Genomic DNA, 21,689 nt, shown 5'->3' on the forward strand with positions numbered 1-21,689 from the left:
CACGCCAGTTTGGGATTACCAAGAACTCTCACTAAGAATGGCTCACAAATTTACCTCCCCTTTCTCCGTCCTGTCCTCCAAACAGCCAGACGAGGCAGAGGGGAGCCAAGCAGGTCGTCAGAGGGGGACGTTCATTCACTCTTTAGGCCACACAAACTGGTTCCACTTACATCATTCTATTCAGTCCTGTCCCTCTGACGCTGAGACAGTGACTTTCCAGGGACCAAGCCGAAAGCCTTGTCTCAGTCCCCAGTGTCTTCAGCCCCAAGCGCTTGCCATGGCAAAGAACCGTTTCTCCTCGAGCCACACCCCACCCCCCTCAGCCTGCCCTCAGCTGTCCTGCCTGGCTTCTCTTTCCCAGCTCCTCACAGAGGACCCTCACCCAAGATTCCCTCCCGCTCTGCTCTCTGTCTGCCAGCTGCCCCTCTGAGCAACCTCAGCATCTCAGCCACCGCCTCCTTGCACGTGACTGCTCTCTGCCAAACCCTGGGGCTCTGCACCGTGGCCAGACCTCACTGGGATCCGTCTAAATCTCCGCTCGCTCCCTACATCATCTCTGTGCCTCCCAACACTGCCCTCCACTCCAGTACATCCGAGTTTGCTCCACTTACCTTCCCTACCATCAACTACAGCTCTACCCAGGCCACGCTATCCCGGCCAAACTCCTTAGTGTCATCTTTAAGACTCCTGCCCAGCCCTGTCCAGTCTCCCTGTTCAGCCCTAGCCCCACAACTCCCCTTTAAGAATGCTGGAAAACTGCAACTCTATCAAGCAAGCACGTCCCCATTCTCATTTGAAGGGTTCCCGCCATCTGGCGTGTCCTGCTCTAGCACACACACACACCCAGACCGCAGGCTCCTCCTCTGTGCCATAGGCTCTCAGCACTTCCCCGGGTTGAGCGACTGTCTCCACTGCCACTGGTCTTGCCAGCCATTCACTTGCCCTCGCCTTATGGTACATGTCACAGCTTGTCCAGAACTGTCATGATGTATATGTTTGTCATGATTCCACTAAATAGCAAGGGCCCCAGATGTAGAAGTAGTCCATCTTTTCCTCCCCGACAGTGCCCAGCACAGTATGTTACACAGGGTAAATGTTTATTGAGGAAATAAACCACCTGAAGCCCCAGAAAGAAGTCATTGGCCCAGCACCCCTCTGGGCGGAGGCAGGAGAGAGGCCAGAATCCTGCCTTCTCCCTCCTTCTTTAGGCAGACGTGGGTGGGGCGGGGGCTTAAGCAGTTAGTCCCAGTGTTTATTTTCCCCCTACAACATTCAAGCCCTGTGCTAAAAAACATGGACAAGATAGAGCTCTCAAGGCACTTGAAATTTAATTGGAGGGATAAACCCATAAAAAGGCAATTATTTGTTCTTTGGTGGGACTTTTGGAAAACCCTCTCTTACACATGACATAACAAAGCAACCTTTTTTTTTTTTCATACATCCCCAAAGAGGGAAAGGGGAGATAAGAATTATTGGGAATAAGAAAACTAATATGTACCAAGCTCAGGAGATGTGCTAGGCCACACTCAGGGCACACTTGCTTGCAATCCTTCTTTAGGGCAGTGAGATGTTCCCATGTAGCACATGTGGTTGAGTTCACACTCAGAAATGCCAGGCCATTCACTGTCTTACAGCTAGTGAGCACTGCACTCTAGATTCTGCCCGGCTTCCACACTTTGCATGCAAAGTGTGCCCAGGCATCGTGGGTTCTGGGGCAGGAGAGAGCACAGGCCAGGGTGCTTGTGGGGGCTTTGTGGAAGGCCTGGGGTTTGCATGATTTCAGATGATTTCAGTGGAGAAAATATGAACAGAGCGGAAAATGACAAGAGGAAAAACGGGCATGAGAATCAAGGTGGGAAAATGGGAGCTGTGCTCCAGGGAAGGGGAACATTCCATCTACTTGGCTGGAGCTGAAATTTATGTAGAGAAGTGGCAGGAAGTGATTGGATCAAATGATGAAGAGTTTGGTCCTTATGCTGTGGCAGGGAGGAGATGGTGAGGGGCTTTGCGGGGGCCAGATGCAGTGGTCTGGTGGCAGCATGCTGAAGGAGTGGAGGCTCTAGGGTCTGAGCAGCAGAGTCCAATGCCCGGAGGCAGGGGCACATGGCTCCCAATCTCTGGTGAGAATGGTGGCTTTGGGGCCCTCATCCTTTTCTTCAGGTCTCTGTCACCCTTTCCCTCCTCCCTGAATGTCCAGGTGCCCTGGCTCCACCTCTCCAGAAGTTAATATTTAGATAGCTCCCCCGCCCAGCAGGTAGGTGTGTGGGGTGGGGCCGGGGGGCACTGGAGTGAGACAGACCAGACGTGGACAGAGAAGCCTATCGAGAGGGCCTGGGGGAGGGAGGAGGCAGCAGGGCCGGAGTCCGCCCAGGACATCTGGCATCAGTGACCTTGTGGGGAAAGGAGCCAAGAACGGGGCGTTGGGGGCCTGGGACCCCCCTGCCTGAGAGACACAGGAACCCTGGCCCCGTGTTGTGGACACAAGCGCCCATCCTCAAGGTCTTGAGAACTCCTGAACTTCCAAAGGTACGAGAGCCCTGGCAGCTGCCTCCTGCCTGCTGGGTATGGAGCAGAGCTGAGGAAGCCCACTCACCTGGGGCCTGAGCCAACAGGCACCTGTTGTTCAGTGTTGCCAGCTTTCAAGGGGAGAACCTCCCCTCTCAGACAAGCCATGGGGGAATTCAGTTCAGCTGGCCTTGAGGGGTCAGAGGCCTTCCCAGGGGGAGGAGGCTGGAGGCAGAGTGAGTCTTTCCATGGGACAAGGATAGTGACAAGGTGGGGGTAGAGGATGGCATGGGTGAGAAGGGTCCCCTTGCCTTGCCTCTGAATGCCCACCACCAATACACACACACACACACACACACACACACACACACACACACACACACAGTCCAGATCCCTGGCAGCAAAATGACCTTGGCAGCTACCACTCCTCAGGTCGACAGAGGGAGCCCTCACTCTGCAGTCCCCTTGGGTCCAGGCCTGGCTGGGCTGAGCAGTCTTCCTGCCCAAGGTGGCCCGCCCGCCCCACCCATGGAGGGACATTCCGATAGAATGTGAGACTCGGGCATGGTGGGGGACAGTGGGAATGGGGCCTTGAGGGATTGGAAGAGAGCTGTCCCGTGCTCTGACTTTTCTCAGGTGGAATGAAAGAGGGTTTGGGACCAGGTGAAGGTGCTCACATAGAGACGGCAGAGGTGTGGGGTCCGCAGCCGCGTGCCCAGTGCAGCCAGCGCCCAGGGGCCTCTGCACCCTGCTGGAGCAACCCCTCTGGCCCTTCAGCACAAGGACTGTCCCTGCCTTGCTGTCTGTCACTGTCCCGAGCTCCACACTAGGCTTCCTGGAGTGGGGGCTCTCCCCAGTGCTACATACTCTTCAAGACTGGCCTGCTCTCCAGCCCTGAATTAGGGTTCTCCTGAGGTCACCCCTAGAGCCAATTCTAGAGCCTCATGAAGGGAGATAGGACGGAGCATTTGGTGGGGTCACTGGGCACCCTAGCTCCTGAAGCTGTCCCCTAACCCCCAGCCCCAGCACTGAGGACCCACTCTCAGGCCCCCTCCCTCCATTTCTGAGGAAGAGGCAGCGGGAGCCACAGCTTCCTCCTCCCCCCTCCCTGCTGCCGCGGCTGAGCCGGGCCTGAGCTGCCGGCAGGTTGTCTTGGCAACAGGAGGCGGAGAGGAGATGCGCCGAGGGATGGAGGTATATGTCACCGAGGAGGCTGCTGCGCTCCTGCCCCACGCCCTGGGCCCTTGAAGGTACCGAGCACCCTCCCCTCCTTCTCCCCTCCGCCCTTTCCCCTTGACTCCCCCGACTCTGCCCTACATGCACTGGTTTCAATAGGAGGAGGCACCCCTCCTCCCAGGCCCAGCGATCCTACCCATTCCTCATCACCCACCTCGTTCCAGGCCCTTGGCCACAGCTGTCCTTCCTGGCATCAGCTCATTCCAACTCTACCTCTGGGGACCCTTGCACCAGAAGACAGCTCTCCTGGGGTGGGGCCTGGTGGGGGAGGGGCAATAGCAGGGGAGGAACCCAGGTCGGGGTGCGGCGGGGATCAGGAATCCTAAAGGGCTGAGGTGTCAAAGCCCACGGTACCTGGTCCGCTGGAGGGACCGAGAGAGATCATCTAGGGCTGGAGTGGGGCTGGGGCTTCCCCTCTGTCTCTCAGACTCTGATTAGAGGCAAGTAAGGGTGGGTTGAAGGTACAGAAAGCCGAGAGGCTGGGCTGAGGCCCGGCTGGTTGTGGAGCAATGGCCAGGGTGGCTCCTCCTCCAAGGCTGTGCCCCTTTCTGCCACATTAAAGGTATGCCCCCTCCCACGTCACTCTCCTGGCCTTTTTCTCTGCAGTTCCATGGATCTGATGCTTCATCCCCCACCCCCAGGTTTTCTCTGTACCTTCACAGCCACCCCCACCCGGCTGCAGCAGCTCAGCCTGTGTTCTGTCTCCCCTCTCAGCCACCTGCCTCCTTCCGTCCTCCCTTCTCTCTGGAGCCCATCCCTCAGGTTACTGTCCTCTCTGTCTCCACCAGCCAGATACTTTCTGTCCGCTCCTGGCCTCTTCCCTCAAGCCCCTCCCCCTGTGCTTCTCCATTCAGACACCCCAGAGCCCCCTCCCCAGATTCTACATTTCCCCAACAACAGCTGATACCATCAGCTGACCGGCTGGGGGCAGGGTTGCCAGGGCAACGGTGAGGGCTGCCTAGGTAGGCAAGTCTGCGGTGTGGAGGTGGAGAGGACGTTGGGGCCAGGGCGAGGGTCGAGGGCAAAGCTTGTTGTCCTTCCCCGTCCTGCCCAGGGGGGCCGAAAGGCCAATGACAGGCTCCTGGGGTGGTTGAGGCTTTGCTAGAGACAGGGAAGGCACGTGCCTGTAAATTCTGTGCTGGGACCCAGGGGTTACCGGGCAGGAAGCTCCTTTTTCATGAAGACACCCTAGGGAGAGATGGGGTCCTTCTCTCTCTCTGCTGCATCCCATTGGAGTTCCCAGGGGAATCAGGTTACCAAGGGGCCAGCTCAAGTCTCGGTACTGAGGACCTGGTTGCATCCCTCCATTCTGCCCTCCCAGGAGAGAGCTCATCCTTGGGTAACCAATTCTGGCCTGTGCCTGCACCACCACCTCAACAGGCTGGGCCTCAGTTGCTGCTGTCAGATGGTGGGGTGGTCATGAATAGGGTAGAAGGTGCAGGTGCCTGGAGAAAGCAGGCATTGTCCGCCTGGGTCATTAGTAGCCCCCTTCCCCGACCCGCCGCCCACAGCAACTTGAACTCTGGCTATTTAAGAGGAGGCTGAGGGGCTCTGGGTGCCTGTGGGTGTGTGTGTGAGTGTGAGTGCTGCAGACTGGGGTGTGGGAAAGGGAGAGGACAGTGCTGGCTGATTCTGCTTCGTCATGACGCTGGGTTAATGCTCCTCTTGTTTGAAATGGATTGAGCTGCAGCACTGGTGGAAGAGCGCGCACATCCACACACACACCCTCGCCAGCCACACGCTATCAGCTGGAGGTGGGGAGGGCGCGGGGAGGGCGTGGGGGAGCCGGCAGCCCGCCCGCCTGCCCCCAGACGAGGACTCCCCAGCACCGGGGGATCCAGGCGGCCGTGGCTTGCAGAGAAGCAGGGTGGGGGCAAGGAGGGTGGGGGCCCAGAGGGGAGATCAGACCGCTCAGCCGAGACCAGCTCCCCTCCTTCGCCAGCTCCCACCCCGCCCACCCACCCTAAGCCGGCATTTTTCCTGTTATTTGTGCTCCGGGGAAGCGCGGCTGGGTTCCTGGAAGAGACGCCTATTACCTAGGCTCCTGGGGGAAGTGGCAGCCCGTGGATCTGGCCTACGCCTCTCGGGCCTCTTTGGCCTCAGAGCGTCTGGGCCACACTGTCTGGGAAGAGGTAGGTGGCAGGGTCTCCGCCTCTCCTCCCCTCTGTGGGCACTCTGGGCCACAGCGCTTGCTGGCAAGCCAGGCTTTGGGTGGCAGCAGGGTATCTGGAGGGGCCCTGTTCAGTGGGAGGATGGGCGGCCCCTGGGACCAGCTGGGCCTGATCTAATGGAACCTTCTGATCTGGGGAAGAGGGCCTGGGGTGTTCTCATCCCAAGGATGAGAACTGCTCTCAGCCCAATCCCGTCTTCGCTAGCATCTCTGCCTAGCCCACCTAGCTGAGTGGGCCAGCAATGGAAGGGATGGACTGTGGGGGCACGGGGTGGGCAGGGGAGCATTCCCTCTCTGCTGAATACTGGCCCACTGGCCTCCCCGCAACCACTCCACATGCTCTGGGGGTTGGAGCAGTAAATTTAGGGGCCTAAGGCTGTTTGTTTGGAGCCTGCTTTTTAGGGGGAGTGGGAGGAGGGCCTGCCCCCAGCCAGTGGCTGGCAAGGCTGGGGTGGGGCTGAGTGAAGAGTGAGGCTGTAGCAGGGCGCAGCTGCAGGCCCAGGCCCAGTGCTCCCCCTTTGCCCGCCGCTGGGGTGCTTGAAGGGGCCAGGGCTGAGCAGACATGCAGCCCCCACAGGGTTCTGGGGCTCCCCCTCCCTGGCTGTGTCCCTCAGGGCCTAGCAGGCCCAGCCCCCTTTCTTGGGCAGACACACCCGTTGTGTCCCTTCCAGGGACTGGTTGCCTGGTTGTGAGAGTCAGGGGAGCAGGGACAGGTCCAAGACAAGGAAGGCAGTTGGGCTGTGGTAATGGGGAGCCCAGGGAAGGCCTCCAGAGCTGGGTAAGTGGAGGGCTCTGTGTGTGTTGCTGTACACGTGCACTACTCTGGGATGGATGCCAGGGAGGGGACCGGTGGGTGGGTGCGAGCGGGTGTTGGCAGCACCATGTGTCACAGTGAGGGGGCCTCGATGGGAGAGTGGGGGCGTGAACTGGCACGCAGGGCTTCGGAGTCTCCTCATGTGCATGTGTCCTGCAACGGTTTCAGCGCGGGCGCTTCTGCCTGTGCCCACCTGTCCATCTTGTGTCCATGCTGCTGGCCTCTCTGTGGTCAGGCGTCAGACTCCTGGGTGAGGTTGTCCACCTGTGGGTGGATGTCTGCAGAATCCCTCTTCTAGAGCTCCTGGGTGTTGTGGGGACCGGAACAGGGAGGCCCCAGGATCCAGAAAGCTGAATTGAGGCCGCATCTCCCCCAGCTCTGCCAGTCCCACTTGTACAACAGGACCAGCTATAAATGGAGGGGGAGCAGTCGGCCTGAGGGTGCTGCAGGACGCAGAAAGCAGAAAGCGGGGTCTCTTCAGAGGGAGGGTGGAGAGGGCACATAGAAACCAAGCCAGAGAGAGACCTAGGAGAAGATGGCTGCAAAGATGCGTCTCTGCGTGGGCTAGAGAGGCAGGAGGGGGCGCCTGGGCCCGGTTTTGTTGTTATCAAGAGAACAAGGGAGGGCAGGCCTTGAGCAGGGGGACTCTGGGCTCCCCACCCACCCAGGCCTGGTCCTTTATCCGAATGTGAGAGGGTGCCCTGTAGTGCTGGGTTAGGGGAACCCTCATCCCAGCAGACACAAGGGTAAAAAACATTGGAGTAGGGGAGAGGGAGAAACTGGGAGAAGAGGAGGGAGTCCCCAGGCTCTGCCAGCCTTAGGACAGACTTGGAGTTCAGGCTTGGCCTAAGTAAGGGACACCTCTGATGAGCCACTGGCCCAGAGCAGGCCTCAGTCTCCTGGTGTCCTTTTCCAGTGGCGGGGGGGCGGGGAGCAAGGTGCCCTACCCCACCCACATCACACGCATGCATAGCACCCATGGGAGCGCCTGGCCCCTGCCCTGCCGCGCCGCACTGCTCCACCCTCCCTGCCCCTCCCCACCCAGGATGCTGTTTTGGGAACTGGTGACCTAGCTGGATTCTGCCTTTATTTCTGGCATTGAATTGTTGCCACAGTAACTGCGGGGGTGGGGCTGGGTAGGGGAGAGGGTGAAAGGGAAAGAGGGAGGAAGGGAGAAAAGATGAAGAAAGCAAAGAAAAGGGACCAGGAGAGAAAGCAGAAAGACAGGAGGAAGAAAGGGAGAGAGGGCCAGGCAGTCGCACTGTGAACAGAACAGGAGAAGGCGAAGTGGGGCAAAGTTCCCTGCCCACCAACGCCAGCCTGTTTGGATGACTTGTCTCGTTTCATAACTCGCTTACTGTCTGCACCGGCTGGCCTCCAGCCTGGCTGGACCCTGCTGCCTGTGTGGCCCGGAGCCAGAGGCCCCCAGACTCCCAGCTGCTCTTCTACAGATGCCATCAACGAGCAGGACTCTGGGTGGCTCCACTGTCTAAGGTTAGCACGTGGGACCCCCAAGTCCCACATTTTGATTGAAGTAGGCTCTTTGGTACTCATTGAAAAGAGCACTTAGCTTTGGCCTCAGGCAGGCCCGGGTAGGGATTCTGGCTTGGCTTCTATTTGGGTGGCCTTCGGCAAGTTCACCTCTCAGCTTCATTTTTGCTCATCTCTAAATGAGGAGAACGTGGTTTTGTGTGAGGTTTAGAGAGGATGTATGAAAGTCCCAAGTATACAGGGGCTGGCACCAAGCAGGTAGTGGTTGGCTGGAGACAGGAGCACAGCTAGACCAGGGGCGCCCCACCCCGAAGCTGCCATTCTGCCTGCAGAGGCTTCATTTCTAAAAGTCCAGGGGAGCCACAGTCTGGATCAGTTTCTGCCTGGAAGAAGAGTGCGCCAAGATGGGTGGGCACAAACTCGGAGGGCCCAGTGGGTGGGTCTTATCACCCACATCCCGGGGAGCTGTGGAGAGCAGAGGGTGGTGGGTGAGGTGGGGCTGGGCTGGCAGCTCAGATAAGGCAGGGACACACAGCTGGGGGAGGGTGGGGCTGAGATGGAGGGCCAGCGGCTGGCTGGCGTCCGACCAGGGCCAGGGGCAGCTGAGCTGTCCCTTCCGTCACCTGGACCTGCCTTCCTCTGCAGTGCTTTCTCTTCCTCCCTCCCTCCCCTCTTCCTGCTGCAGCTCGCCCTTTCTATCTCTTTGTGCACAGAGGTCGCTGGGACCTTGGGGGTGCAGGCACAGACAGGCGGGGTGCATGGATGGGAGAGGGGTCTGGATGGGAGGAGGTGGAGTGAGCTGGCATTGACCTTCGAGAAATGAGCTTTGACGGAAAGGGCTGCTTGTGGGTGGAGTAGGCAGGGTGTGATTTGAGAGAAGCCAAGGAAACACTCTCTCTCTCTCTCTCTCTCTCTCTCTCTCTCTCCCCCTCACACATGTGCGCACACACACATATACACACACTCTTCTCCACCCCCATTTTCCCGGCTGGCCTTCTGACAGCTTAAAATTTAACCAGTACAAACTTTATGCCTTAAGGCTAGGCCCACGTTTACATGCAAATGCCCCCCAAGGGATAAGACCAAATTTCTGCCTCTGCGGAAATAATTTATCAACCAACGTGCTCTCTAACAAATGTCAGGGGGTGGCGCCAGGGTGCAGCGCCCTGGCTGACCCCAGGAAGCAGACCCAGATGCTAAAGAGCAAGACCCAGCAGTGGGGTTGTGGGCAAGAAGGGACCGGGGGCAGAGCAGAGGTGAGAGGCCAGAGGCTCAGTGACTCACATCAGCTTTGCCTGGGTGGTATCGTGGTGAATGGTTTTAGAAATCAGACAGACCTGAGCTTAGATTCCACACAGTACTGTGTCCTTGACCAACTACTTAACTTGCTCAAGTCTCAACTTCTTCATGTGCAAACGAGATACTCGCCAATCCAAGCCAACCCACAAGATTGGAATGTAAGGGTTAAATTGAAACAAAGATGGGCTGGGCAGGGGCTCACGTCTATGATCCCAACATTTTGGGAGGCAGAGGTGGGAGGATCACTTGAGCCCAGGAATTCGACACCAGGTTGGGCAACATAGGGAGACCCCATCTCTACAAAAAAAAAAAAAAAAAAAAAAAAATTTGTTTTGAATTAGCTGGGTGTTGTGGAGTACTCCTGTAGTCCCAGCTACTCAGGAGGCTGAGGCAGGAGAATGGGTTGAGCCTGGGAGGTCGAGGCTGCAGTGAGCTATGATCATGCCACTGTGCTCCAGCCTTGGTAACAGAGTGAGACCCTGTCTCAAAAAAAAAAAAAAAGAAAGAAAGAAAGAAAGAAAGAAAAAAATGTGAACTGCCCAGCACAGTGCCAGCCATAACACAGACATTCTATAAACGGCAGCTGTTCATATGACTGTGACCATCAGGATTTTGAATCATGTTTCTGAGTGCCTGTGCCTCTGGCACGGTATTTGTGCACGTGTGAGTATGGGGATATATGACCACATACTCCTGAGACATGGCTTACCCTGGGCCACTCACCTCTCACCTCTCTGAGTAGCCACCACTCTGACAGATAGCCAGTCTGACAGTAGCCATCACTCTGACAGATAGCCACTGTCACACTCTGCACCCCTCCCCCGGCTGGTGTTCCAGGAAGATTCCAGGGCCTCCCCTAGGCTCCAGAACATGCTGAAGTTATCCAGTCTCCCTCCTGCCCCTCTCTGTGTGCAGCTGCACACGCTCCTCAGAGTGACCCCTCCAAACCTCTGACTCACCTGTAAGATCTGCAGAGAACCTTAATTCTCTTTTTTTTTTTTGCCACAGAATCTCACTCTGTTGCCTGGGCTGGAGTGCAGTGGTGTAATCATAGCCCACTACAGCCTCAAATCCCTGGGCTCAAGTGATCCTCCTGCCTCAGCCTCCCAAGTAGCTGGGACCACAGATGTGCAACCACTATGCCCAGATAATTCTTCATTTTTTAGAAAGTAAAGACAGGGCTCACTATATTTCCCAGGCTGACCTCAAACTCCTGGCCTCAAGTGATCTTCCTGCCTTGGCCCCCGAAGTGTTGGGATTACAGGCATAAGCCTCTGTACCTGGCCACCATCTCTCACTTTTGCTGGGAAAATGGAAGCCCTATATGGTTGTTACACAACTTCTTTCCCTGTCCTCTCCTTTCCAGGGAGTGCAGCAGTGACATGATCATAGCTCACTGCAGCCTTGACCTCCCAGGATCAACCCAACCTCCTGCCTCAGCCTCCAAGTAGCTGGGACTATAGGCGTACTTCATGACACCCAGCTAATTAAAAAAAAAAAAAAATTCTTTTGTAGAGATAGGATCTCTCTATATTGCCCAGGCTGGTGTCGAATTCCTGGGCTCAAGTGATTCTCCCACCTCTGTGTCCCAAAGTGTTGGGGTTATAGGCATGAGCCACTGCCCAGCTCATCTTTGTTTCCAGGGAGCCTTTCTTCCCAAAGCCAGTCTTGTACTTGGCTGTGAACCTGATCCCTTCCCTCCTGCTGCCGTCTTGCTCCACCCACCTAGTGCCCACTGCCCCCTGCAGCCTCAGTCTTTCCTGTCTACCATTCCCTCTCTGCTGTCTGCAAACATATTAAAGGCCTTAGGCCAATCTTATCTCCTCCAAAATGACCCTGCCCTTCTATCACACTTCTTGGAAGGGCCACTCCCCCTGGCTGTACCACCTGGCCAGCACCCCCATCACCCCCCCAATCCCTAACCAGGAGGCCACTATGGCCCTGACATTCCAGCTGGAGGAAAAGCACTTCTCCTCACCTTCTCCGGGGTAACACTCAGCTTCCATGATGTTCTACTCTGTCAGCCCCTCCCTCTATCCCTCCCTCCCTCCCATTCTCTCTCTCAACATGTTTTGCACATTTACTGTGTATCAGACCCTTTGCTGAAAACACAAAGACTCACTAAAGAGTCCCTGGCCCCTGCGAGCTGCCATCTAGTTTTCCTCTCTCTTTCTGACTGTGCCATCTCTGGCTATTTCTTTTCAGTTCCCCAGGTTCCCAGGATGCTGTTGCTGACCTTCTTTCTCCCTTGGCAATCTCGTGTTTGGACTTCCACCTCTAGGCAAATGACACCCACGTCTGGTTCCAGCCTGGCCTCTTCCATAGGTTCCTTTCCACCTGGACATTCCTACCTGTTCCCCTGCTGCACCCACTACAACCTCCACCTGTCAAAGTGACTTCCTCCTTTCCCCTTCTCCCAGTCTCTTGGACTTGCAGCCTCTTCCATGGGCGCCCCAGATCCAGAACTGCTTTGCACATTCTGCCTCTAGGGTTTCTCTCGTTTGCCCTCTCTCCTTCCTGCCCAAGTCTAGATCTTTGCAGTACCCTGCTGAACTACTGCTGCAGCATCCGGGCTGGTCTCCCTGTGGGGACCTGGATCGCCTCTGCCTGTCCAGTCTGGCTCTCAGGCTGCGACCAGATTCATTTTCCCAAAACACTGCTTGAATCGTGTCACTTCTTTTTTGAGCCTTCTGTGCCCCCCTGTTGCCAACAGATTACGACCTAACCCTAGGCTGGGTTCAGGGTCTCCATGATCTGGCCTCGATCTCCTGTCCCAAATGCATCTCAACCTCATGACCTCTCCAATCCAGCCATATTTGCTGTTCCCCAGGCAGGCCCAGTGCATCCCCATGTCCCCACCTTATGCTGCTTTCTCTGTCAGGAGCCCCTTTTTCCATTTTTGCACAATCTCAAACTGGGCATCTTTCAAGGCCTACCTCAAATACCTCTTCCTCCAGTAAACCCTTTCCCCTCTCTTGACACCCCAGCAGGAGGAATCTCTCCTGTGACTTTTCATAGTGCTTTATACTATCTTATCTGGTACATGTAGTTTTCTGCTTTGCATGGGAGTTATCTAGATGCAGGCCTTATTTCTGGAGGAGCAGCTTAGCTCCTCTGACTCATCTTTCTGTTATCCACAAGGCTTACCACAGAGTCCTGCTCTGTGTTCATTGCAGAATAGGTGCCCAGAAAGTATTTGTTGAATGGATGAATAAAACAGTACATGACTAAGTGGATGGATGTATGGATTCAGGGATGGATGGATGGATGGATGGATGGATGGAGAGATGGATGGATGCAAGGATGCAGGGATGGATGGATGGATGCAGGGATGCAGGGATGGATGGATGGATGGATGGATGGATGGATGGATGGATGGATGGATGCAGGGATGCAGGGATGGATGGATGGATGGATGGATGGATGGATGGATGGATGGAGAGATGGACGGATGGATGGATGGATGGATGGATAGAAGGATGGATGGATGGATGGATGGATGGATGGATAGAAGGATGGATGGATGGATGGATACATGGATGCAGGGATGGATAGATGGATGAACAGATGCATGCATGCCTGGATAAGCATTTGCCCCTAGGGCTAAGCTAAGTGTATAGCTAGTTTGATCCTAGCTATAAACAAAGTAAAGATAGGGGAGGGAGCTAACAGCTCTTCAAGTATGTACCAGAATTTATTCTTCTTTTCACTTAATTAAAAGCATTACAAAGCAAGTACTAAGAAGGGAAGAGGAGTATAAAGTTCCAGAATGGAGTCTTTCCATAGGTACCAACACCTTGTGTGACTCTGATGGCCAGAGTTTTTTTTTTTTTTTTTTTTTTTTTTGAGATGGAGTCTCGCTCTGTCACCCAGGCTGGAGTGCAGCGGGACAATCTGGGCTCACTGCAGGCTCCGCCTCCTGGGTGCACGCCATTCTCCAGCCTCAGCCTCCTGAGTAGCTGGGACTACAGGCACCCGCCACCACGCCTAGCTAATTTTTTTGTGTTTTTAGTAGAGACAGGGTTTCACTGTGTTAGCCAGGATGGTCTCAATCTCCTGACCTTGTGATCTGCCCATCTCGGCCTCCCAAAGTGCTGGGATTACAGGCGTGAGCCACCAGGCCCGGCCTGCCAGAGTCTTGTTTTGGAGATGCCATGGTTCTAGAATTCCAAACAGACTTGAGAAATCTGGCAGATTCTAGCTTTCCTCACTCTCACCTGATACTGAGTACTAGGTAGGCACTGTGAATCATGCTGAAGACACAGTCATTTTCAGCTCCACGACTCTGGACAAATTTTTAAACTCTCTGAGCCCGTTTCCTCATCTGTAAATGGGTCTACCTTATAAGGTTGTTGGGGCAATGAAACAAAATAATCCTTATAAAGGCTTCTCAAAGTACCTAGCACATAATGAGCATTCAAAAAATGATAGCTCTTTTCTCTGCCATTCAAGCTGGAATACGGTGGTGTGATCACAGCTCACTGCAGCCTTGACATCGTGGGCTCAAGCAATCATCCCACCTCAGCCTCCAGAGTAGCTGAGATGACTACAGCTGCATATCACCACATCTGGCTAATTTTTATATTTTTGCTAGAGACAAGGTCTCCCTATGTTGCCCGGGCTGGCCTCGAACTCCTGACCTCAAGCCATCCTCTCTCCTTGGCCTCCCACATAGCTCTTATTGTTGTTTTCACTCTCCTGTGATTAGCAGTCTGTCTAGTTAGGGAGAAAACATGTTCCCTGTAATCAAGTGCTTAGCTACATTGGTCTGTTTTTAAGTCCCATTGGAATTCAGAGAAGGGTTGATCCATGAGGACTAGACTAGTACAGGAGGCCTCCCAGAGGAGCGGCTTTGGGATGGCCCTGGAAGGCTGGAGGCACCTGAGAGGCAGAGAGGTGGACAGAGCAGTGGAAGGTGTCAAAAGCAGGAAGGTGGGGCTGGGCACGGTGGCTCACGTCTGTAATCCAGCACTTTGGGAGGCCGAGGCAGGCGGATCACTTGAGGTCAGCAGTTCAAGACTAGCCTGGCCAATATGGTGAAACCCCATCGCTACTAAAAATACAAAATTTAGCCAGGCGTGGTGGCACACGCTTGTAATCCCAGCTACTTGGTAGGCTAACAGGAGAATCGCTTGAACCTGGGAGGCGGAGGTTGCAGTGAACCGAGATGGCACCCCTGCACTCCAGCCTGGGCGACAGAGCAAGATCTTTTTTTTTTAACGAGGCAGGGTCTTACTTTGTCACCCAGGAGTGCAGTGGTGCGATCTCGGCTCACTGCACCTCGATCTCCTGGGCTCAAGTGATCCTCCCACCTCAGCCTCCCGAGTAGCTGGGACTACAGGCATGCAGCACTGCGCTTGGCTAATTTTTAAAAATTTTTTTGTAAAGACAGGGTTTGGCTATGTTGTCCAGCCTGGTCTCGAACGCCGGGGTTCAAGCGATCCTCTTACCTCAGCCTCGCAAAGTGCTGGGATTGCTGGCATGAGCCCTACCTATGCAGTGTTCTAAAAATAATTTTGTCCATGAAAAAAAGTTTGTGTGAAGTTCTGACGTGTGGAATTTCCACTTGTGCGTCATGGTAGGCACTCACAAAGTTTCGGAGTGCGAATGTCAGGTTTTGGATGACGGATGCTGAAGCCGGGCTGCTCAGGGAACCCTCCGTGTTAACCCTTCCTGGGCGAGCGCGGGGAGGTGGCGGCGGGGACAGTGCCCCGAGCGGGAGTGGGACCAGCAGCCGGGAGGGGAGGGCCTGAGGCGGGGCCGCAGGCCGGGCCGGGGCGGGGAGGGCAGGTGCGGCGGGGCCAGGCCGTGGAGGCCTCCGCCCGAGCAGCCGGCTGACCCCTGCCGTCATTTCCTTTGAGGCCAGAGAACAATGGCTCAAAAACAAGTGCAGCCCGTCCCTCGGTCGCCTCCCGTCCACGCGCGTTCTCCGGGGCTGAGCGGATGGGAAGCCTGAGCTTCAAGGGGCCCGGCTGCCTGGAGAGAGGCCGCCCGCGGAGGCCCCGCAGCCTAACGCCGCCCCGGCGCGGCCTCCCTCCCTTCTCTCCGCAGCCTGGAGAGTCACCGCCGAGGGATGAGGACGCGCCGGCTGCTTTCGCGGCCCCGAGCGCGCAGCGCCCAGCAGCCGCGCCGAGCCTGACACGCTGTCCTCTCCCCTCGCGCACAGGGCTCTGCGAGTGACCCGGCGGGCGAGCTCCGTGCTGCATGGAACGGCTGCAGAAGGTGCGCGGCGCCGCCCCAGGCCGGGGGCGCCGAGGGCGGGTGGGGGCCGCTTGGGAGTCCAGGGCGCCACCTGGTGGCCACCCGCCGCGCAGCGCCGCGCAGCGCCCCGGGTCCCGCAGGCCTAGGGCCGCCCCCGCCCCGCTCTCGCACACACGCATGTGCCCACCCGCCCGCCTTCTCGCTCTCCCCAGCAACCACTTACCTCCCCGGGGAGCGTGAGCCCCTCCCGAGATTCCAGTGTGCCTGGCTCTCCCTCCAGCATCGTGGTGAGTTCCCCTCTCGGCCACCAGCACCCCCCGGCTGGGAGCGGGGAGGGTGGGGGACCCCTGGCTGCTAGAGGGGCTTCCCGCAGAGCCTCCCCAGTGGTGGTCCCGCCGGTGCTGGCGGGCAGAGAGAACCCAGAAACCCAGAGAAGCTCCCATATCCCCTTCCACTGGTCTGGCCTCGTTACACCCAAAGTGATAGGCAAAGGACTATCATGTTTTACGGTGACTAATTTCTTAAAATAATAGAATTGTTAACGTCTGTAATGGCAGTCCGTTTTCTTGGTAATTAACGTAAGTCTAGCTAGCAGGTCCAGTGTCCTAGGCGGGGCTTTCGGCACAGCTGTTTCACGCGCACCTTTCCCTTCAGGCCAAGATGGACAATCAGGTGCTGGGCTACAAGGACCTGGCTGCCATCCCCAAGGACAAGGCCATCCTGGACATCGAGCGGCCCGACCTCATGATCTACGAGCCTCACTTCACTTATTCCCTCCTGGAACACGTGGAGCTGCCCCGCAGCCGCGAGGTGAGGGGGCTCCTCTTAGGCAGGACTCCGGGGGAGGCCCCCCAGCCACACTGGGTGGGGCTGATCCCTCCCGTGCTTCTTTTCCTGGAGGTCTGCCTTGGCAAAACAAGAGAGGAAACTGCGCAGGACCAACCAGTCAGTCCGTCCAGCGTTCAAGAGAGCAGGCGGAACGGGCTCTGAGCTGGCATGTGGCTCAGATGTAGAGGGGTGGACACATTTGGATGGCAGCAGCACACAGGAGGCACAAAGAGCAAGATTTGTGGAAACAGTTCAGAAGCATTGAGAGTGGGGGCTGAAAGTCTAGCGGAGGGACCTGTGTGACGTTGTGGCCTCAGTTTACCCTCCTGTAAAATAGAGGTGACCTTCCTGCCCATCCATGCGCAAGGTAGTGAAGGTGCAGGAGACAGTGCAAGGCAGGTGCTCATCAACTGCCTCCAAGACAGGGTAGCGTCATGGCTGACCAGTGACAGGGGGCTAGACTATCGGGTGACTTCTGTACCGGCATGATAAACCCGGACCTCATCCTTGGATGCTTCTTGGTCTTGTCTCTTCTATTTGTTTTGAGGCTCTGAGGACAGGACCAACTATTCCCCAGGCTAGGCACGGTGGCTCACACCTATAATCCCAGCACTTTTGGAAGCCAAGGTGGGAGGGTCACTTGAGGCCAGGAGTTTGATACCAGTCCGGGCAACATAGGGAGACCCCCATCTCTACAAAAATTAGCAAAGTGTGGTGGTGTGCACCTGTAGTTTCAGCAGCTCAGGAGGCTGAGGTGGGAGGATCCCTTGAGGCTGGGAAGGGGAGGCTGCAGTGAGCTATGATAGAGCTACTGCATTCTAGGCTGGGCAACAGAGTGAGACTACAAGAAAGAAAGATGAGAGAGGGATAGAGGAGAAAGAATAAGAGAGAAGGGAGAAGAAAGTGGAGAGAGAGGAAAGAGAGGGAAGGGAGGGAGGAAGGCAGGGAAAGAAAGAAAAAGGAAAGAGGAAGTAGGAATAAATTAAAAGAAAGATTAGAGAGGGAGAGAGGAGAAGAGGGGAGGAGAGAGGAAGGAAGGAAGAAAAGAGTGCCCTCGGAGCCCCAGGCGTACTGAGCAAGGCTTGCGTGCTTCTCTATGCCTCCTGTGGGAAGGCTGAGGACTTTGTGCAGGGAACTGTGGGAAGGATCCAAGAAAGCAGAGGTGGCCCGGAAGCTGGCCAGGAAAGTGTGTGGCTTTGGGTGGGGGATGAGGTGGCTTCTCTGGAGTTCTAGGGAAGAGGCTGAATCTGCCCCTGTAGCTCTGACCAGCCCCCTCTCCATTCACAGCGCTCGCTGTCACCCAAATCCACATCCCCCCCACCATCCCCAGAGGTGAGTCTGCCCCACACCTGCAACTTGCCCTGCCCTGCCCTGAAAGGGATCCTAACTCCCTCCCCTCACACGTCAGACCGAGCTCTGCAGAGCCCAGGGAGTGCCGGAATCAGTGGCCCCCCGGCTGTCACTGGCCAGCTCTGTGTCCATCATTCTGTCGGACCCAGGACCTCAACCCTTTCTCCCTGGGCCAGGCACCATCAGTAGGTCCTTGGGACTGTGCCACAACATTGCCCTGGGTTTGGAGGGATGCAGCCTGCCAGGATGGGAGGACAGAGAGGGTGGTGTGAGCTGACGGGGTGCATGTGTGGGTTGGAAAGGGTTAGGGGGCCCTGGAGCCACACGCTTCTGCTCTGCAGGTGTGGGCGGACAGCCGGTCACCTGGAATCATCTCTCAGGCTTTGGCCCCCAGAACCACTGGAACCCCCCGGACCAGCTTGCCCCATTTCCACCACCCTGGTAGGTCTTCTCGGCACAACCTCATTGTTTCCTAAGACTTTCTCCATCAGGAGCCCCAATCCCCTTATGCTCAGTCCCCCACTCTCTGGGGTATATGCTCACCTCAGAGCTAAGTAGGCCCCAGGAGGCCAGGACCCCTCCCAGGGATGGGAGACCTGTCACTTTTTTTGTCTCCCCCAGCCAGGCAAGTGTAAAAAGTCCCAAACCCCTGAGGGACAGTGCCAGGAATGCTAGCCCTGTCTTGGCTCTTGACAGGGAGTTCCTGTCACTCCAGTGAGTTCCCCATCTTGTCCTCTTCCGTCGTCTCCATTCTCCTGGCCCCAGCCTCCCTGCCATCAATCAGCATGTCCTCCTCCTCTTCTGTTCTTCCTCCCACAGAGACCTCCCGCCCAGATTCCAACATCTACAAGAAGCCTCCCATCTATAAGCAGAGAGGTGAGGGTGCTCCCGGCTCACCAGAGCCTGCTTCCGGCTGCATGCTGGGAGGCCATGCCCTGGGGCTGCGGGCTGGCTGGAGGGGGTCGGGAGGACAGCATGTCACAGCAGCACGTGTGCCCGGTGCTCAGCGTGTACACTGCTTTTACCTGCAGGACCTCACAGGTGTGAAGGGGGAGGGGTGAGGGTAGCCAAGTTGGCCTCGGGCAGGGCACACCTGGCTGACCCTGGTCTTTGTCTGCAGAGTCCGTGGGTGGCAGCCCTCAGACCAAGCACCTCATCGAGGATCTCATCATCGAGTCATCCAAGTTCCCTGCAGCCCAGCCCCCGGACCCCAACCAGCCAGCCAAAATCGAAACTGACTACTGGCCATGCCCCCCGTCTCTGGCTGTTGTGGGTAGGAGAGATGGGGAGAGGGGAATGCACTGCACTCCCTCCCCTTGGCTCTTGCTGCAGCCCCGTGAACCCACTCCCACCTCTGCCCTATGGTGTCCTCGTGGGCTTTTTCCCACCTTCAGGAGCCCCCAGGCTTCTCGCTCACTCACTCTCTGTGTTCCCATAGCGCTTGGTGTAAGTGGCCCTTTTATTGGTCGTTCATTTTCTTTCCATTCATTTATTTCCTGACTCAGCAGATATATATCAAACTTCTGCATCCCAGGCCCTGTGAGGGGAGCGCTGGGAAAGAGAAAGATAAATGATAGATGGTTTGGTCCCCAGCGAATTTTATTTTAATTTTTATTTGTATACATTTATGGGGTACAAATGTAATTGGTTACCTGCATAGATTGCACAGTGGTGAAGTCAGGGTTTTTATGATATTGTTATCTGAATAATGCACGTTGTATCCATTAAGCAATTTCCCGTCACCACCCCCCACACCCTTCTGAGTCGCCCTGATCTGTCATCCCACTCTCTACATCCATGCGTACACACTATTAAGCTCCCACTCATGAATGAGAACATGCAGTCTTTGTCTTTCTGTGTCTTGTTTGACTTAAGACAATGGCCTCCAGTTCCATTCATGTTGCTGCACCCACTGAATTTCAGTCATGAGTGTGTGTATGTGTGTGTTGCCTACCCAGCTTCAAGGCAAGGTGAGAAAATGTTACTCTTATTTTATTGTATTTTTTTTTAATTTTATTTATTTATTTATTTATTTATTTATTTATTTATTTATTTTGAGATGGAGTCTCGCTCTGTTGCCCCAGGCTGTAGTGCAGTGGCACAATCTTGGCTCACCGCAACCGCCACCTCCCGAGTTCAAGCAATTCTCCTGCCTCAGCCTCCTGAGTAGCTGGGATTACAGGCATGCACCACCACACCTGGCTAATTTTTTGTATTTTTAGTAGATATGGGTTTTCATTATGTTGGCCAGGCTGATCTCAGACTCCTGACCTCAAGTGATCCACCCACCTCAGTCTCCCAAACTGCTGGGATTACAGGCGTGAGCCACCACGCCTGACTCTCTTTTTAAATTTTGAGACAGGGAGTCTTGCTCTATTGCCCAGGCTGGAGTGCAGTGGCGAGGTCTCGGCTCACTGCAACTTCCACCACCTGAGTTCAAGCGATTTTCCTGTTTCAGCCTCGCAAGTAGCTAGGATTATAGGTGCCCACCATCACACCTAGCTAATTTTTTTTTTTTTTTTTTTTTTTTATTTATTTATTTATTTGGAGATAGGGTCTCGCTGTGTCACCCAGGCTGGAGTGCAGTGGCGCAATCTCGGCTCACTGCAAGCTCCACCTCCCGGGTTCACGCTATTCTCCTGCCTCAGCCTCCTGAGTAGCTGGGACTACAGGTGCCCGTCACCACGCCCAGCTAATTTTTTTGTATTTTTAATAGAGATGGGGTTTCACCATGTTCGCCAGGATGGTCTCGGTCTCCTGACCTCGTGATCCACCTGCCTTGGCCTCCCAAAGTGCTGGGATTACAGGCGTGAGCCCCCACGCCCGGCCTATTTTTATTTTTAAATATTTATTTATTTATTAAGACAGAGTCTCACTCTGTTGCCCAGGATGGAGTGCAGTGACGCCATCACAGTTCACTGTAGCCTCAAATTACTGGGCTCAAGCAATCCACCTACTTCAGCGTCCCCACTAGCTGGGACTACAGGCATGCCCCACCACACCGGGCTAATTTTTTAAAATAATTTTCTATAGAGACCATATTACCCCAGGCTGTTCTCAAATTCCTGGCTCAAGCGATCCTCCCACCTCAGCCTCCCAATGTGTTCAGATTACAGGCATGAGTCACCTACCCACCCTACTTTATTTAAAAAAAAAATTTGTAGTGGCCTTATCAAGGTCCGGCCCAGAGCAGTGCACAGAGGCTGCGCCATGTAAACACACACTGACCCCATGGCGAGTGACTCCCTGCCCGCCTTTGCTTGTGTCTCCTAGAGACAGAATGGAGGAAGCGGAAGGCGTCTCGGAGGGGAGCAGAGGAAGAGGAGGAGGAGGAAGATGACGACTCTGGAGAGGAGATGAAGGCTCTCAGGGAGCGTCAAAGAGAGGAACTCAGTAAGGTAGCATCTCGCCACCCCCACCCTCCACCCCTGTGCCGGAGTCTCACTCTGTCACCCAGGCTGGCATGCAGTGGCATGATCTCAGGTCACTGCAACCTCCGCTCCCAGGTTCAAGTGATTCTCCTGCCTCAACCTCTTGAGTAGCTGGGATTACAGGCGCGCCACCACCTTGCCCAGCTAATTTTTTTTTCTTTTTTTTTTTCTTTTTTTGTATTTTTAGTAGAGATAGGGTTTTGCCATGTTGGCCAGGCCGGTCTCGAACTCCTGACCTCAAGCAATCCGCCCATCTCAGCCTCCCAAAGTGCTTGGATTACAGGCGTGAGCCTCTATGCCCAGCCCACCCTGTGTCTTTCTGGGGACAGAAGTTCTGGCTCCGTAGCTAGTCGAAGGGGTTCCT

At 55.6% G+C, this 21,689-nt stretch overlaps 1 protein-coding gene across 18 annotated transcripts in view; it reads left to right on the top strand.

Moving 5' to 3' along the window:
* The first annotated feature begins 3,645 nt into the window (after positions 1-3,645).
* Positions 3,646-21,689, top strand: part of DMTN (dematin actin binding protein) — a 28,415-nt gene continuing 10,371 nt past the window's right edge. For 3 of the 18 annotated variants that reach the window (XM_055295571.2, XM_055295568.2, XM_055295573.2), the window contains exons 1-9: positions 3,646-3,755; positions 15,567-15,737; positions 15,929-16,003; positions 16,371-16,526; positions 17,832-17,876; positions 18,236-18,335; positions 18,714-18,770; positions 19,015-19,167; positions 21,168-21,292. In XM_055295571.2, the coding sequence (XP_055151546.1) occupies positions 15,720-15,737; positions 15,929-16,003; positions 16,371-16,526; positions 17,832-17,876; positions 18,236-18,335; positions 18,714-18,770; positions 19,015-19,167; positions 21,168-21,292 (729 nt within the window). In that variant the 5' untranslated portion in view covers positions 3,646-3,755; positions 15,567-15,719. Of the gene's footprint in view, positions 3,756-5,549; positions 5,874-6,587; positions 6,690-15,566; positions 15,738-15,928; positions 16,004-16,370; positions 16,527-17,831; positions 17,877-18,235; positions 18,336-18,713; positions 18,771-19,014; positions 19,168-21,167; positions 21,293-21,689 lie in introns of those variants that run through there. The other 15 variants (XM_055295570.1, XM_055295574.1, XM_055295576.2 and 12 more) reach the window with 10 other exon arrangements.

This window comes from Symphalangus syndactylus, chromosome 10, assembly GCF_028878055.3.
Source record: "Symphalangus syndactylus isolate Jambi chromosome 10, NHGRI_mSymSyn1-v2.1_pri, whole genome shotgun sequence".
NCBI classification, from domain to species: Eukaryota; Metazoa; Chordata; class Mammalia; order Primates; family Hylobatidae; genus Symphalangus; species Symphalangus syndactylus.